The 18,537-nt window shown below is 45.5% G+C and overlaps 1 protein-coding gene across 3 annotated transcripts in view; it reads right to left on the reverse strand.

The window, feature by feature from the left end:
- The window catches only part of KCNK2 (potassium two pore domain channel subfamily K member 2), a 231,562-nt gene that overhangs the window by 128,077 nt on the left and 84,948 nt on the right, over positions 1-18,537 (reverse strand). The window contains exons 1-2 of one of the 3 annotated variants that reach the window (XM_005690991.3): positions 10,015-10,399; positions 6,233-6,543 (exon numbers count right to left, since the gene is read on the reverse strand). In XM_005690991.3, coding sequence (XP_005691048.1) covers positions 6,233-6,543; positions 10,015-10,060 — 357 coding nt within the window. In that variant the 5' untranslated portion in view covers positions 10,061-10,399. Of the gene's footprint in view, positions 1-6,232; positions 6,544-10,014; positions 10,400-18,537 lie in introns of those variants that run through there. The other 2 variants (XM_005690992.3, XM_013970432.2) reach the window with 2 other exon arrangements.

Below are 18,537 nucleotides of genomic sequence, written 5' to 3' on the forward strand. Positions count from 1 at the left end.
AAGCCAAACTCCTGTACAAGGCCCTACAGGACTTGGCCATCATTACCTACCTGACATTACTCTCTACCATGCCCTCCCAGCATCCCAGCTGCTCCTCTGCACGCAAGGGATGCTCTCATCTCTGGGTTACGCTGAGCCCTCTGCTGAGTGTTATTCCCCAGATGGCCCCTGAGTTAATTCCCTCATTAACAGTCACCTTATCCATGAAGCTTCTTCAGTGACCTTATCTAACATTCATCACCAGGACCATCCAACATTTCCTATCCCTCTTCACTCTTATGTTTTTCTCTTAAGACTTATCACTCCCTAATAAACTCTCTTCCCTTAGGAGAATGCAAGCTCACCCAGAGCAAGAATTTTCACATTTTATTCTCTACTGTGTTTCAGTGCCTGGGACAATGCACATGGTGGGAATTTAATAAATACTTGTGAACTAATAATGACAGTAGAATTAACATAAAGCAAAGCTTTTCTTTTTTTAAGTCTAGTCTGTTGGCATTCTAAGGCAGGTAGCTCCAGGCATCCCCTGGTACCCAGCCAATGCCCTCAGTGGCACTCTTCCTCCAGAAGGAGGGGACCAGGCGTAGGATAAAGCCCACCTCCTTCATATGGAACGAGAGGCCTTGCTCTACTCTGCCAGAGTTGCTCATAATGCCGCCCCTCACACCCAGACAATCCAGTTACACCATGCCTTCTGCCTCAAACATCTGCTGATCCCCAGGTTTCCTCCAGAGAGCTCTGATTCCACAGTGAAAATCCAGTTTCCCTTTCATTACTTCTGTGTCTTCTCCACTCTCACTGGGTGGTTAATTTCTTCCTCAGCAGCTCAGCTCCAATCTGTAAGTACTTATCTCATGATTAAGTTCATAACAGTCTCTTCCATTGACTGGAGGAGAGAGGATCTTAAGAGAAGCCAAGTTATTTCCATCACTTTACTTGGCTCAATATCCAGCACAAAGGTCAACACAGTGGAAGTGCTCAATAAACACCACTGAATGAATCCATAAGAACAAAACTGAAAGGAGGGAACCATGCAGAGAATATAATCCCCCCAACAGGAAAACTCCAAGACCTAGATCTGAGGCTACTGCATGACCTACCACATGTTAAATGTGTCCGTTTCTTCACCCAAAGAGCAGACAGAATGAATACCTTCCCTGCCTACCTCACAGAGGGTAGAGCTCAAATGGTAAAGCAAAAGTCAAATATCCCATGAAATACTTTTTATCATTGTATAGATCAAAGAAATTTGTTCTTTTTTTAAATCTCATAATTGATTCAGCAAACATGGAAATAACTAGATCAAAACCAGGTATATCTAATTTAAGAGTTTTCAGTAGTCACATATGGATGTGAGAGCTGGACAATAAAGGCTGTTGCTGCTGCTGCTGCTAAGTCACTTCAGTCGTGTTCGACTCTGTGCGACCCCATAGACGGCAGCCCACTAGGCTCCACCGTCCCTGGGATTCTCCAGGCAAGAACACTGGAGTGGGCTGCCATTTCCTTCTCCAATGCATGAAAGTGAAAAGTGAAAGTGAAGTTGCTCAGCCGTGTCTGACCCTTGGTAACCCCATGGACTGGCTCCTCCATCCATGGGATTCCAGGCTCCTCCATCCATGGGATTTTCCAGGCAAGAGCACTGGAGTGGGGTGCCATTGCCTTCTCCGGCTAAGTGCTGCAAAATTGATGCTTTCGAACTGTGGTGCTGGAGCTGACTCTTGAAAGTCTCTTGAACAGCAAGGAGATCAAACCTGAATACTCTTTGGAAGGGCTGATGCTAAAGCTGAAGCTGTAATATTCTGGCCACCTGATGCAAATACCTGACTCATTGCAAAAGACTCTGATGCTGGGAAAGAGTGAAGGCAGATAGAGAAGAGGGCAACAGAGGATGAGATGGTTGGATGGCATCACCAGTTCAATGGACGTGAACCTGGGCAAACTCCAGGAGATGGTGAGGAACAGGCATGCCTGGCGTGCTGTAGTCCATGGGATCGAGCGGAGTTGGACACAACTTGGCAACTGAACAACAACAACCTGTAACTCAGATGGTAAAGAATCTGCCTGCCATGCAGGAGACCCAGGTTTGATCCCTGGGTCAGGAAAATCTCCAGGAGAAGAGAATGACAACCTACTCCAGGATTCTTGCCTGAAGAATTTCATGGACAGATAAGCCTGGTGGGCTACAGTCCATGGGGTTCCAAAGAGTAGGACTGAGTAACTAATACTTTTACTTTTTTTTCACTTATCTAATATAACTATGCCTCAACTGGCTTACAACAACATTCAAACAGTGTTGTCCAAAAAGAATGTTAAAATATAGGTTATATATTCTCTATGTATATGGAGAGAAAGCTATGTTATAGAATATAAATCACTGCATACAGAGGACTATAATTTGATATTCATTACACTTTACTAAATAAAATGATAGAGAACTTTGCAGCAAACTTTAATTCTTATTACCTGTTTTAAGAGGCAGTAAATTCAAGAGCTAAAAGCATAGGCTCTGGAGTCTGTCCATTTAGCTTTGACTAACAGTACAGTCTAACTTTTAGGAAATTAGCTCCTTCTGATTCAGTTTCACATAAGTTAAATATACATAATAAAGCACATTCCTCATAGAGTTGTTTAAGAGAATTAAAGGAGATAACACATATAAAGAGTTAGAACATTGCCTTGCACATAGAAATTACTCATTAAATTTTGGCTATTATTAATGTATTCATGACTCTTGAAATTTAAAGATGTTTCCATATATTTTTCTGTACTGGTATCAAACTAACAAATGTAAAGAAAGTTGAAAAATCAAAGTTTTCAAAGTATTTCATCCCAGAATAGATCTCTTTGTCTTGATATCTCTGCTGCCACCTCAATCTTGCCTTAGAGGGCCTGTGCCAAAAACAGCACTTAGATGGAACACACATGTTGGGAATCAAAAGAGAAGAGGAAGTCGCTCTCATGTGCCTTAAGGCGGCATCCCCCTATCTCCCCTTCCCCCCTGCCCCCAAGCCTAGGCTACCCTGTGACACAACCGCAGCGTGGAATGAGGTTGCAATCGCCCACTCAGAGGTGTAATTAATAGAAAAAAAAAAAAAAGCAGAGACATCACTTTGCTGACAAAGGTCCATTTGGTCAAAGATATGGTTTTTCCAGTAGTCATGTATGGATATGAGTGTTGGACCATAAAGAAGGCTGAGCCCCAAAGAAATGATGCTTCTGAACTGTGGTGTTGGAGAAGACTCTTGAGAGTCCCTTGGACTGCACGGAAATCCAACCAGTCAATCCTAAAGGAAATCAATCCTGAATATTCATTGGAAGGATTGATGCTGAAGCTGAAGTTCCAATACTTTGCCACTTGAGGCAGAGCCGACTCATTGCAAAAGACCCTGATGCTGGGAAAGACTGAGGGCAGGAGCAGAAGTGGGTGATAGGGGATGAGATGGTTGGATGGCATCACTGACTGAATGGACATGGGTTTGAGCAAACTCCAGGAAATAGTGAAGGTCCGGGAAGCCTGGCGTGCTGCAGTTCACGGGGTCACAAAGAGTCGGACATGACTTAGCGACTGAACAATAGCAACAAAGATTAGGTTAACTGTAGGTAACCTAAGGTTAACTGATGTTGGTCTTACTGTCTTACTATCCACTTCCTCCTCCTTTCCCACTCATTACAAAAAGAATCCAGAATTCCTTCTCTATCAGCACTAGGCCTGAACTTCTATCACCTGTCTCACCCTCAGCTCTGAAAGCTATGGAAGAGTGCAAACGCCTAGGAATAAAACCAGAGCTGAAGACCTGAACTTTGATCCTAATGATACTGTCCGGAGTAAGTCAATGGGGCTTTCTGTGTCTTAGTTTTCTAATCCTTAGAGCTGCAATATGACTGCTTAATATGAGTACTCATGAGGCTTTAAGGCAGGAGTAAAAAGGAAAATAAACATGGGGAAAACACTTGGAAATTTATGAGAATCACACAAATGAAATGTAATTCTAATATACGATTCCTGGCTCATTCGCTTTCCTCCCTGTTTAGACACTGATCTTGACCCTTGGAGCCATGCCATTACAAAGATTTCTCTGATAAGAAGAAGTTATATTCAAAGAGAGAAAAATAATTTATTTAAACCACAGGGTTAGAAAGGTGATGGATATGACTATAAATAACATGCAACCTCTGCATTTAAAAGTACTGAATAAGCACCAAAATCCTTAAGATTTTTTGAGAAGCAAAAATACTCAATCAGCAGTGAATATCAATAAGGCTAAAATGGATTGCCTGTGGATAGCAGAAAGAAATACAAATTAGGTCATGTACTGAGCTCCATTTGTGTTTATTCCAAAAAAAAAAAAATGTAACATTTTCTTTCTCTGCCAAAGACAAACAATCTCTCTGGACAAGGTAAGAATGCAACTACCTGAAACAGATGCTTCCACCCAATTAAAAGATAAGCAGGGAAGGGAAAATAACAACAACAGCAAACAAGCCTAACACTTCTTGAGCACCTCAATGCCTTACATGGATTATCTCATTACTCCTCACAGCAACCTGTTTGATAGTTTTTCTTCCTTCATTCTAGATAGATTAAGAATTAGAGAGGAAAATTACTTGTTCAAGATAACACCTCTAGTAAAGTACTCAAATGGAGTTTGAAACATCTTATCCAATCCCAAAGTTTAGATTTTGACCACAACTTCATGTTCCCTCTGCCAAAATAACCAGCAGCTCTTCTAAAACTCAAGGGAAGCGGGGATTCTTCAAAGATTTTTAGTACCACTCCAGATGATATGCACAAATCAAGAGTGAAGTGGGAATGACCCTATGCAGGAATAGGAAATGGGATGGTTGAATCAATATTCTCTGGCAGGTCCATTGTCAATACTGAAAATGGTGCCATCATCTACAAACAGTAGGGAATTCAATATCTAGTGGCTAAAGAACCTTTCCAAAATTTAAGTCCAATAGGTAAGATACAGAAGTGCTGAATGTGGTAGATGAGAAAAAGAGCGTACTAGCTTTCATAGCTTTTAACAAAACTTGAATGAGAACTTGTGTGTGTGTTCTATAAATAGGGTGATAAAAGACAGAAGTAACATTTGGGGATCCATGGCAAGAGGGAATATGAGAAGAAAGGCCATAGAGCAAGAAACTGGATAAAAAATCACTAATAATTTCTTCCCTCAATCGACTATCCCGGCTCACTCAAATGATGCAAAAAACCAAGCATAACATGAGGAAGAAACTGCTCAGTTGATGACTCACAGATGGTTTTCAATCTCATTTGACTTAAAACTGGTAAGAAAAATAGGCTCCATAGAAAAATGAATATATATATCATTAAAATGTGTTCAACTATCAGTCAGATCTCCCCTTGAAATAAAATTCTAGGGTTTTCATCTTGACCAAGATTGTTGGTTGGACCAATGTATTCTTTTAAACAAAAGAAATCTACAACAAAACTATAGCCATCTCCAAGGAGCCTAACTGAAATTTTTACATCATTTTGGGATTAACATTTTTTTGAAAAAAAAAAAAAAAGTTTTTTCCATAAGGATACTACTCTGCCATTATAGAGTAAATTAAAACTTAATTATTTTTATTCAAAAACTCCATTTTTCTGTGTTAGTAGTAAATTGCTTTTAGTTGGGGTTTAGAGAAGCAATGATTAATCACTTCTGCCCCGACACCTAAAAAAGCCAGTTACTGGAGTTATACTTTGGTGAGATTAAAGAAGTGAGCTACGGCTTGTTGACCATGAGGGGCGCCCACCTGAAGCGGGTCGCACCACAAACCCATCTTTTCTTTCCTACGACGGCCAGCGCCACAATTACTGCCCTTTTCCCGCCTCGTGTTTTCCCTTCATTCGTCACAGCCAAGTTTCTCAGCCAGCAAGGGGCCTCTCGCCTTGGGGGCCTCCAGCAGGGTGACCCCACGTGCACGGGCATTCACTGACAGTTCCAAGACAAGGCAAACGGAAAGAAGGGAGGTGACAACAGGAAAGAGGCAGAGAAACACAAGGGCAGGAGGGGATGAGAAGGAGCAGCAAGACGGAGAAATAAAGGAGAAGCAGGAGAAGAGAGAGGCAGCGCAATACCAAGAAAGAGAAACGGTGGCCAAAGAGGCCCAGGCTAAGGAGAAGAGGGAAGAGGAGCCCACAGGCAGATGCTGAGTTACTGCCTCTTCTTACTTGTCTTCCCCGCAGGGAAAACGGAGTAACAACTCCTGGGTGCCTCACCTGGATGAGTTCGTCCAGCTCGGTTGAATTGACACAGGCGTGTTGGGAAATAAACGTCTGCTTCTGGATCACGATGGTGGTCCGCTGGGAAATCTCGTGAGGCTGCTCCAAGGCTTTGAACACGGTGGCTCCGATGATGAGATAGAGGACGACCACCAGGAAAATCGTGGAGACCGTCTTCCATTTCATAACATTGATGGTCGTGTCACTCTCCACCCGGGAAGCAAGCACGGTGGGTTTGGTGGAGAAGGAGAGCCTGGGTTTGGAGTTCTGAGCAGCAGACTTAGGATCCAGCAAATCAGGGGCCGCCACTGCCAACAACAGAGAAGGGAGGTTAGAGGGGTCAGCAAAAGTGGTCTGGACTCCGCCTGCTATCCTGGTGAAAGCTCCAGAGCCTAAACCAGAAGTGTGCGCATGAGGTCGCATCCAGGACCGTATATGAGGTTCAGGGAGAAGGGGTTGGGTCTCAGCTCTCTGCTGCTATTGGGGTTTCCAATGGGAGGAGGAAAAAACCAGGAGGTGGACCAAGAACCTTAAAAAAAAGAATAAAAGAATGCCTGCGGTCTTCCTAATTAATTTAACAATGTATACCTGTCCAACGTGCTAGTGAACACATTTGCAGAACTCCTAAGAGTTGATGGTACTAAAACTAGCTATCTGAATGCTCATAAAGAAGGCTAAGGTATTATTCCTATTCTCAAGAACACTCTATATCACAAGCAAATCATCTAAAAATTGATTACAATAAAGGGACTGTATTATAAGTGAATTTGCACTCCAGACATTGTTGCTCGAAGTAAAACATTAGTAATTATCTGGTAAAACGTGATGGCAAATAAACCACTCAATAGCTCTATCATTTCTTTTTGCCCGCGTCCAAAGTGGGCTCATGATTAAGTATTCTCTGTATTTTGTTATTCAATCTCTGATATCTTGAAAAAAGAAAAACAAAAGTATTGTCACCCATTCTGGCTCAATCACAGGTACAGCCAAGATATGACATGTTCTTTCCATTTCAACAATGAACATTATCAAGAAAAAAAAAATTAAAACCTTGTCTCACACCTTAGACCTACAGGCTCTGTCCAAAGCTAATTGCTCCATTAGAGTGGATTTATGTTTCTGTTACAAATTCCCATATACTCTGGGGTGACTCTAAATCCATTTATTATTTATCTCAGCTGTTCCAAAATATCATTAATGGATTTATTTTTAGAAAATTCAAGAGATACTAGACTTCCACTTGCTAAAGGGAAAATAAGCCATTTACTACAGAGTATTTGATTGGAAAGGCAACACTGAACCAAAAGGGGTAATAGAATGGCTATAAGATGGGACACTTCAAAATATCATGAACTCGGACAGAATAATTGATTTACCATCCATAATTCTTACAAATATAAGTAAAATTACTTTGTTGCTGTTGTTGTTATTTAGTTGCTAAGTCACGTCTGACTTTTTTCAACTCCATGGCCAGTCAGGCCTCTCTGTCCATGGGATTTCCCAGGCGAGAATACTGGAATTTCTTTCTCCAGAGGATCTTCCCAACCCCAGGGATTGAATCCACGTCTCTTGCATTGGCAGGTGGATTCTTTACTGCTGAGCCATGAGGGAAGCCCAAAATTACTTTGGTATTTAATAAAATTATAACCTAATCTGAATAACCGGAGAAGGTGATGGCACCCCACTCCAGTACTCTTGCCTGGAAAATCCAATGGACGGAGGAACCTAGTAGGCTGCAGTCCATGGGGTCTTGAAGAGTCGGACACGACTGAGCGACTTGACTTTCACTTTTCACTTTCATGCATTGGAGAAGGCAATGGCAACCCACTCCAGTATTCTTGCCTGGAGAATCCCAGGGACAGAGGAGCCTCGTGGGCTGCCATCTATGGGGTCGCACAGAGTCGGACATGACTGAAGCGACTTAGCAGCAGCAGCAATCTGGATAACACTTTTTAGGTAAGTACATAAGAAATACCTATGCAATTGCACCCAAACATCATACAGGTAGCTGAAATTACTTGAAAATAAGAAGGGAATAAGGAGTGTCAATTTTCACATGACTACATACTCTGCCCTCTTGTCTACCACTGTGAGTTAAATGTAGGACCACCACAGTTGGAGTTCATAAAATAAATCATCTGTGCCCATCTGAAAGAAGCTTTGCTAACAAAGTCGTGTGAAGCACCAGAACTAAGCAAGGAGTGTTGTGTAATGATGGCAGGTAACAAAGCGCTCCTCAATCAGCATAACTCTGAATGATTCGGACTTTGAAGGGAAGTCAGGGCCCCGACGAAGTAACTGTAGCCTGGGCTCCAAGTGGAGATTCCACATAAGTACAGGTCATTTCAGCAGATTCAAATGGTTCAACCTGCTATGCACAGATATGTACACATTTCCCTCCTGATATTGTCACCTGCTTCAAATAAAACCACAAATTAGCAGACACCTTTTAACATGTGATATTCATAAAGGAAACTTCATCTCAAATAAGCATTGGATATGTGTTTCATGGCTACAGGCCATGGGGTCTGGACTGTAGACCACAGAGTCCCACACGACTGATCAACTAAGCATGGCACAGCATGTGTTCAAGGCTTTAATTTTTTGAAACATTTTAATAGAAATGTTGATAACAGCTGAAATTACTGTCATCTGCTGTCTAGCCACCTCACCCCACCTCCAAGCTGCTTAGTGAGTCTCAGTGAAAAATAAAGGTCATCATCTAAAATTAAGCCATCTTTGGAACAAAAATAACAGAAAATCACTCAGAAACTCCACATTATCTCTCTGAAGGAAGCTGTCCAAGCCTTTCCTCCCCAGTTCTCTGTGCTCTCTTCTCATCTTTCTGATTTTTCCCATCACTGATTTCTTGTCTGCAGCACTGGAAAACACCAAGACCATTTACCTTGATGCTTCCAAATCCCAATCCTAAATTGCAATGCCAAACTAAGATATTACATGATTAGGGGGAAAAGGAAGAGATTTTTTTTTTAAGACTGTGTGTGTACTGTGTGTATTATTAAGCTAAAACATTTCCTGGTGTATTTTAATTCTTTTAAGTTATTGCTTTTTCTTTTTAATTAGTAGAAGTATATATAATGCACATTTGGCAGACAGAATGGGCAGAACCTGGTGAAACACCAAAATAAAAAACAACAGTCTTTCCGCACGAATATGGGGAACCCTCTGGGTTTCCATCTCCATGTCGTTTGATGTATGATCATGAAAAGAAGCTCCTTAGAATAAGGAATCAAAGATTCACCCCTTCCACACACTCTGGGCACCATCACGCCCTCCCTTCTCTGCCTGCAGCACCTCATAGCCTCCGCTTAATCCTAGCCTCTCATCCGCACCCACGTCTGTCTTCTTCGTTCCCGGCCACAACTGACGACTCAGTTCCAGGAGAAATGGGCTTTTTTTCAGCACCACTGCCTATGCCACCGCGCTGCGGGCAACAAGTGTGACCAGGGTCACCCGTCGGGCGACTCCCAAGAGCTGACCCTCCTCCTTCGGAAACTCCCCTAAGTGTCCCAAACCTACACCCAAGACAGATGCAAAACGCCCAGGCACCCGCGGGAGAGTGGGGAGAAGCAGCCAGGAGTGGATCCGGGGATAGATTTACCTCCAACCCCAGATTGGGATCCAGCACCTTGGACGGGAAACGAGAGGTGGAAAACGTCCGCTTGCTGCCAGCGGGGCTTTTACAACCCTCCCGGGACTGGCTGGGACGGAAAACGCGCGGCGGGAGATGGGGAGGGGGGGGTACCCGGGGGTCTCACCTCCTGCTCTATAGCCGGCTCTCTCCCGCGAGGCGCTGGGAAGCATGAGGCATGCAGCATTCACAATTTTTTTTGTTTGTTTTTGGAAAAAGACGGACTTGAAGCTTTTACAAACCACACGCCATTGTACTCACTTATTCAGAGACGGGCTGCGCGCTCCGGGCTGCACAGGCAGGCATTTTTTTTCCCCCGGCTTTGTTTTACAAGGTGGGGAGAGCCAGGGCTGGACGCGGGGAGGGAGGAGGGGAGCGTGAGAAGACACGGAATCGCGGGAAGGAGGGGACACCCGCGGGCCGGGCAGAGGGCGAGGCCGAGGCCAAGTTGGGCTGGGGCGCCGCCGCCCCCGCGCGCGCCTGCGGCCGGGCCCGGGTCACCCGGAGAGCGCGGGCGACCCGGGTCCCGCGCCGGCCCGCAGCCGCCGCCGCCGCCGCGCGCTCCGCCCTGGGCTGCGCGCTGGCCCGGCCCCGGCGCGGCGCGGCGCGGGGGCGGTGGGTGCAGCCCGAGCGGCCGTGCGCCCCGGCGTCTTTGTGCGCGAGCCTCGCTCAGCCCCTCTTCGCATGTCTTTGTGCGTCTCCCCGGCAGAGCCCTCGGCGCCCCGGGGGCGAAGGTGGGGATGGCACGGTCTGGGCGCGCCGGGCGCCCTCCAGCTCGCAGCTCGGCCGGCCGCCGCCGCTCTCCCTTCCAGGCTCGCTCCTTTCCCTCCTTTCGGAACTCCCTCCCCCTGGGCTCCCCGCCCCCCCTTCCCCGTCCGTCTCGCCGCCTGGGCTCGCCTCCCCGCCAGCACTGCGAACCCAACCCTCGCCTCGTCTCCCCTGGCTCTTCCGAGGCCCCCCTCAATCCGCGTCCCTGCCTGCGGGCCCAGCCCTTGGGTTCACCTGCTGCCTCTTCTCCTCTCAGACCGGTCCGCTAACCCTGCCCCCTCTCTCTACATCCTCACTCACGCTCTCGGGTACACCCGGCTCCAACCTGTCTCCTTCCAGGTCGGGTTGCAAGGTGTGGGACCGAGCTTTGGGGAGCGGGGTCCTGGACTCCAGCACGTGGGCATCCTCTCCTCCCTCCCCCACCAGGGCTGTACAGAAACGTACCCCCTGAGATCCCTGGAGTGGGGGCAGTAATAAGGATGCTGATTTCTTCCAGCCCGCGCCTGGGGAAGGTTTATCAAGCCCCAGCGACCTCCACCCCCCATCTTCCAGGGTGCTGGACCTGGGCAACTAGCTTTTGTCAGCACAACGTTGATCGAATCGGGGAGGGCACCGGGAGCCAGGGTGAAGACATTTAGGGATGCAAAGGAAATGAAAGAAAAATCCATTTGGTTCTCAGGGCAAGACCTCTTTGGCCGGGCACAGAGGTTGCGAATGTGGTCGGTGGGGACCCCCGGACCTCAGTCTGAACTCGGTGCTCTGCGCGCACCTCCGCACCCGGATCCTAGCTTGTCAGGAACCTAGACGTCTCCCAGACTGGCAGACCGCCGCGCTGGGACAGCTGGACTCCCGGCGATCGGGGAGCGGGGGAAGGGGGGAGGGCGGGAACCGAACCCGCACAAGAGCGAGCAGAAAGTGGGCAGACGCCCGGCTGCAGCTGTGATGGACAAGTCTCGCCGCACACAGGCTGTAACGGAACTTCAGCCGGTTTGTAAACTCTTTCCTCCTTCCCACTTGCGCAGCGGGAATCCCCTGCTGACCTCCGCCCTCCCACCTCCAGCGCTGTGAGAGAGTTTATGTTCCAGAACCGCTGCTCGGTCAGATTGGAGCATTTCCCCAGGGACCAGGAGAATTTCCTCGCGTAAAGCTATAGACGTGAAGGAGGGAGGTAAAGCGGAAAGGCTCTGGATTGTAAAAAGAACGCTGTATGCGAGGCTGTGGCCATCAACGATTTGAAATGCCAAATTACTTTTTAAATTCCAGAATAGACTCAGCTGGCTGTCTCCTTCTTTCTCCTATTAAAAATATTTCCCTTATTAGGAATTCCTTCCTGGTGGAATTGAAACGGTGTTCTTGACTTCTGCTCTCAATAATAAAATAATCGGATGTCCTTTGTAAATTGTGAATCTGATCCTCTCACTCGCCGACGTGAAACCCTTTCATGTAAGGAGCTTCCTGGTCTGGCTGCTTTTTCTCATTCCTGGCTTCTGTACATATTGTCAGCTTGTGTCACACACCTTCCCCAGTCCTCTTCCTAACTTTACATGACTAAGATCCTGCATCAGTATGGTTCTCCAGAGAAACAGAACAAATAAGATGTGTGTGTGTGTGTGTGTGTGTGTGTGTGTGTGTGAATTTTATTTTGGCTCACACAACTATGGGGGCTGCCAGGTCCATCTGAAATCTCTAGGGTAATTCTGGAAAATCAGGCAAGAGTTGATGCTTTGGTCTTGAATTTCCTTTTTTCTGGAAAACCTTAGTTGTGCCCTACCCACATCGTCAAGGGTAATCTTTCCTTAAAGTCTACTGATTGTAGATGTTAACCATATCTGCAACATACCTCCACAGCACCACCTAGGCAAGTATTTGATGAAATAGCTGGGTGATCTAGCCTAGCCAGGGGCTTCCCTGGTGGCTCAGACTGTAAAGAATTCACCTGCAATGCAGGACACCCAGGTTCTATCCCTGGGTGGGAAAGATACCCCGTAGGAGGAAATGGCACCTCGCTCCAGTGTTGTTGCCTGGAGAATCCCATGGGCAGAGGAGCCTAGCAGTCCATGAGGTCCCAAGAGGCAGACATGATTTAGCGGCTAAACCACCACCACCATAGCCTAGCCAAGGTGACCCATGAAACTAACCATCGTAGGTCTTACTCTCCAGATCCCCCAGCTGTTGAAGTTTCTCCTGATCCCTAGTCTGGCGTCACACTTATACTTCTGTGTGTGCACCTCTCACGTTGTGTTGTGCTCCTTTAACCAGACTGTAAGCTCAGTTCAGTAAGCTCAGTTCCTTAATCAGACTGTAAGCTCAGTTCAGTAAACTCAGTTCCTTAATCAGACCGTAAGCTCAGTTGAATACTCATTGGAAGGACTGGTGCTGAAACTCCAACACACTGGCCACCTGATGCGAAGAACTGACTCATTGGAAAAGACCCTGATGCTGGGAAAGATTGAAGGCAGGAGGAGAAGGGGACCACAGAGGATGAGATGGTTGGCTGGCATCACTGACTCAATGGACATGAGTTTGAGCAAGCTCTGGGAGTTGGTGATGGATGGGGAAGCCTGGCGTGCTGCAGCCCATGTAGTCACAAAGAGTCGGACACGACTAGGTGACTGAACTGACTACAGTTCAGTTAGGGTATAAACCATGGCTCTATGTTCCCCATAGTATCAATAGTAACCAGTGACTACAGATAAATAGATGTTTGATAAACATATGAATGCAAGTGTGATTGCAGACATCATTTACCTGACCTCCTTCTAGGCTTTTGGAACTAGGTAGCTTACATTTATAGAATATGAAATGAATTCACTTCAGAATCATTTTCTACCCTATTATAAGCTTCTTGTTCTCCTAATAAAATGACCCTAAACATTTTGCATATCCTTTTTTTTTTTAACTTTTCCCCTTTTAATTAACAACTTGATGGTTCTTTTCTGTTGCATTTGGGTCTTTTGCAAATTTAGCCACCCCTTGCCAAGCACTAGTCCTCTGTCCAGTTGGCTAATGCTTGCTAAAGTGGGAGATTAACTCATAGTTTAAATCTGCCTGTGGGGACTTCACTGGTGGTCCAGTGGTGAAGAACCACCTTGCAATGCAAGAGAAGCAGTTCAATCCCTGGTGAGTTAACTAAGATCCCACATGCCGTGGAGCAGCTAAGCCCATGTACTGCACAGCAGCTACTGAGCCCATGCACTCTGGGGTCTGTGGACTACAGCCAGAGAGTCCGTGCGCCGTAACAAAAGGCTGAGTAATGTAGTGAAGATCCCGCAGCCTGCAACTAAGACCAGATGATGCCAAATAAGTAAGTAAATAAATATTTTAAATAATAAAAATAAATTTGCCTATGTAGTGCCTCCCTTACTCACGGGATGTAAGACTCACCACCAGTCCCAAATGTTGATTGGCCATTTTCCCTTCTCTCAAGTCAGGTGCTGCAGTGGTCTTTCAGGTCCCCTTTGCATATCATATCACACACACACACACACACACACACACACATTTACACACAGACACACACAGAGACACTTACACACAGACACACACACACGTACATATAGGGCCAGGGGTAGGGGGCCACAGATTTAACTTACAGAGACATTAAATTAAAATTTTAAAAACAAACAAAATTTAAAACTTTGACATTAGTAGGAATCATTCCAACAAGCTAGCCTCACCTCACAACTAATTCAAAAGAACCCAGAAACTAGTCTCCACACTGACTCTAGCCCCATACAGTCCCTCAGTTAAAGCCTCCTACTCCTTTAAGAGCCTTCTTGTGCTTACTCACCATGTTTGAGATAAAAGGGAAAAAGGGGGAATAGACTAGTTTGTGTATCATTGCAACTGGAGAAACAAGGAAATGAGATGGTTTATCTTGTTTAATTTTACGTCTGCATTTCAGGGCATCTTCCCTGGTGGCTCAGAGGTTAAAGCATCCGCCTCCAATGCGGGAGACCCGGGTTCCATCCCTGGGTTGCGAATATCCCCTGGAGAAGGAAATTGCAATCCACTCCAGTATTCTTGCCTGGAGAATCCCATGGATGGAGAAGCCTAGTAGGTTACAGTCCACGGGGTCGCAAAGAGTCGGACACGACTGAGCGACTTCACCTCCACCTTCAAAGGTGGTTTAGAAAGACTAGATGAACTCTGTTTCTTTCATGCTCCCAGCCCCAGGCTATGCAACACCTGCTAACTTTATTTTACTGGATAGGAAACCCTGAAATACATAATAAAAATTCTGAACCCCAAATGCCATACTCCCTTCATTCCAGTGCTTTCAAATTCTGTTGTGCTCAACTAGAAGCAAGAAATCTACACTACTTCACTTTCATGTTTAATTTTCTTTTTGACCTTGCCCTACTCAAAGATAAAACAAACAAAAAAAAAAAACAAAACAGAACATGCCACTGACTTTTCCATAGTTCCATTCAGACCTGGAATTTTACAATCAAGATCACTTCTGTAAGTATCCTAACTCTGCCACTTGTGAACGATGTGAATTTGAGGGAGTCCTTCTCTCTCTCTGACCATCAGTTCCCTCATCCATAAAATAAGAATACTACACTGAACTTGCAAGAGATTGTTGTAAGAACTAAACACATATATATGTTTAACATTGCAGGTCCTCAAAAAGATTTCGTTCTCTCTTGTGCTTGACCTAACCCAATGAACCAGGGGGCTCCCGGCCGAACAAGACCACCAACAGATCTCAACTCTCTAATAAATCTCGTCATCTATTTAATCCTCTGGAGAACACAGTTGCACAGGTCTAAAATGAGGGAAATGCATCACATTTATCAAATGTCTATTGAGTACCTACGAGGAACCAAACAGAAGCTCTGTGGCTAGAGCAAGGCTACGGCTTTCATTAGCTTATGGTCCAGAGGGGGAAGGTGCTAAATAAATCTAAAATGAAAATTCTGAAAAGTGCAATAAAGAGAAGGTATGGACTACAATGAGAGTACCTAACGTTGGACGGTCAAGGAAGGCCTGTAAAAAGTGACATCACAATTAGGCCCTGATGATGAGCAAGGGCAGAGAGGGGGAGACATAATGTAAGGAAAGAGCTTCCTCAGCAGAAGGTGAAGCTTGTGGCCCTTCCTTGTGGTGGGAAGAAGCTTGGAGAATGTGGGGAGCTCCGAGAGGAAGACTGGTGACAGACAGCAGTCAAGCTAAAGAGGCAGGCAGAGACCAGGTATTAACGCCTTGGATTTTAATTACTGGGACTTTGATGAATTTTCATCTAACTTCATCACATGGCATTTAAAAGAAATCACTCTGGTTGCTACACGGGGAAGAGACAGGAGATGGACAAAAATGGAAACATGTACCCAGGGAGTTAGATGCTCTTGCTTAGTCCAGGTGAGAACTTCGTGGTGACTTGGATGGGAGCGGAAGAGGGGATAAGAGAGGCGGCATCAGTAGATCAACTGGGAGGAAACGCTGGGGGAGAGTGTGGCTATTATCCCAGAGGTTCTAGTTCATGCAAACTCAGAGGAGTTGACAGCTATAGGCAGTACTTCTGTGAAATGCCTGCCTGATATGGTCCCTCCAGGGCCACTTACCTTCCCTGCTAATGGCTGTTATGTTTCCTGTGGGACTCACCCCTGATTGCAGGTGCTGTGTGTGTCCTGGGCCTCAGTAACACAGTCACGATTTCTTGGTCTCTCAGTTGGCTCAGGCACAGGCCTATGGCCCACTCAGTCAATGGAACCTATGCCAGGATTTCTGAGGAAAGAGACTTTCCTGCTATACCTCTCACCTTGAACCTGAAGGTTTGGGAGACTATTATGCCAGCAAGAGAAGAGAAGTTACCTAAGAATGAAGCCAGTAAAGAGCAGATAGAACCAAAATGACCAGGTCCTTGTGACAACATTTGATCAGTTCCCTGTATCAAACTACACCATAAGCCACACACATTTTCTTTTTGTATAAACCAATTGGTCTTGAGATTTCTGATACTAGAAAGACCTAATCAAAACATTATAAAGCAAGGAACTGGAGGAAGAGAGAAATGATTTACCTATATGGGGAAGTCTAAATTGACCCCCAATGATTCCCCGTGCTAGTATTCATGCCTTGCAGTAAACCCATCCGCCTCAAATGTGGGCTACCAATGAACAAAATGCAGTGTAAGCAATGGGATGCCTCTTTCCAGGTTAGGTTATAAAAAGACTGTGGCTTTCCTCCTGTGCGTGCCCTCTTACTCTGGGGTAAGGGTCTTGGATCTTTCCCTCTGGTGGCAGCCAACTTCCATGTCGTAAGGGAGAGGAGAAGCCTATGTGAACCTGGAAGTGAGTCTCCTATGCTGTTCTAACAGCCACATAAGTGAGCTTGGAGGCCAATCCCTCTCCCTTCGAGTCAGGAGATCGCTATAGTCATAGATAACACCTTTTGAGAGTACAGCCTCTTGAGAGACCGTGAATCACAACTACCCAAGTAAGTTCCTTCCAAATGCTTAAGCCTCAAAAACTGTGAGATCACCTACAGGAAAACATAGGCAGAACACTCTTTGACATAAATTGCAGCAGTACTTTTTTTTGGGGGAGGGGGGAATCCATCTCCTAGATTAATGGAAATGAAAACAAAAATAAACAAATGATGAAACTTAAGTGATGAAACTTAAAAGCTTTTGCATAACAAAAGAAGCCATAAATAAAATGAGCAGACAACCTAAAGAATGGGAGAAAATAGTCGCAAAATTAGATGACCAACAAGGGATTAATTTCCAAAATACACAAACAGTACATATATACATACACTTATGCATATTAGTCTATATCAATATATAACTGAATTATTTTGCTGTATACCTGAAACTAATACAACATTGTACATCAATTATACTTCAATTGAAAACATTAAAAAAGAAAAACTATGAACCATAAATGTTTCTTTGTTTTCAGGTGCTAAGTTTTGGGATAATTCTCCATGCAGCAACAGATAGTAATACAACCTCTGAGAGTTAAATTCCAAGTAAGCAGTGAAGTATCAGTCAGACCTGAGTTGTGCAAGTTACTTTAAGAAGGCAGTTCCTCAAAAGCCAAAGTGAGGCTTCCCTGGTGGCTCAGCTGATAAAGAATCCACCTGCCAATGCAGGAGACACGAGTTCAGTCCCTGATCCAGGAAGATCCCACATGCTCAGGGCAATTAAGCCCATGCACCACAACTACTGAACCTGTGTCGAGAGGCCAGGAGCCACAGCTATTGAAGTCTACCCCACCAAGAGCCCGTGCTCCACAGAGAGGGAAGCCACTGCAGTGAGAAGCCAGCGCATCCCGGCTAGAGAGCCGCCCCCTCTCACCACAACTAGAGAAAAGCCCGTGCAGCAAGGAAGACCCAGCACAACCATCAATAAATTACAATTTTTAAAAAAGGCCAAAATGTATTGATTTTGAAATATTCATAAACCTAAAATTGAAATATGTCGATCAGAAGGGAAGTTGGACTTATAAGGAGAAGAGCAAAGAAAACAAAGAGGTAGATGGAGGCAGTGCCCATACATGAATTGTCTCGAGCAGTAGGTCTCAGGCTGGAGTGAACGTCAGAATCGCCTGGAGTGCGTCTAGAACACAGATTACTGAGCATGGCCCCTGAGTTTCTGGGGTCTTCTGTGTGTGGGGAGGGGGGCTGACAATTGGCATGTATAACAAGTTCCCAGGTGATGCCGACACTGCTAGTCCAGAGAGCATGCTAAGAGAATCCTGGAGGAAAGGCAGGATTTGAGTTCACTCTACTAAAGGAGATCAGTCCTGGGATTTCTTTGGAAGGAATGATGCTGAAGCTGAAACTCCAGTACTTTGGCCACCTCATGCGAAGAGTTGACTCATCGGAAAAGACTCTGATGCTGGGAGGGATTGGGGGCAGGAGGAGAAGGGGA

This window comes from Capra hircus, chromosome 16, assembly GCF_001704415.2.
Source record: "Capra hircus breed San Clemente chromosome 16, ASM170441v1, whole genome shotgun sequence".
NCBI lineage: Eukaryota > Metazoa > Chordata > Mammalia > Artiodactyla > Bovidae > Capra > Capra hircus.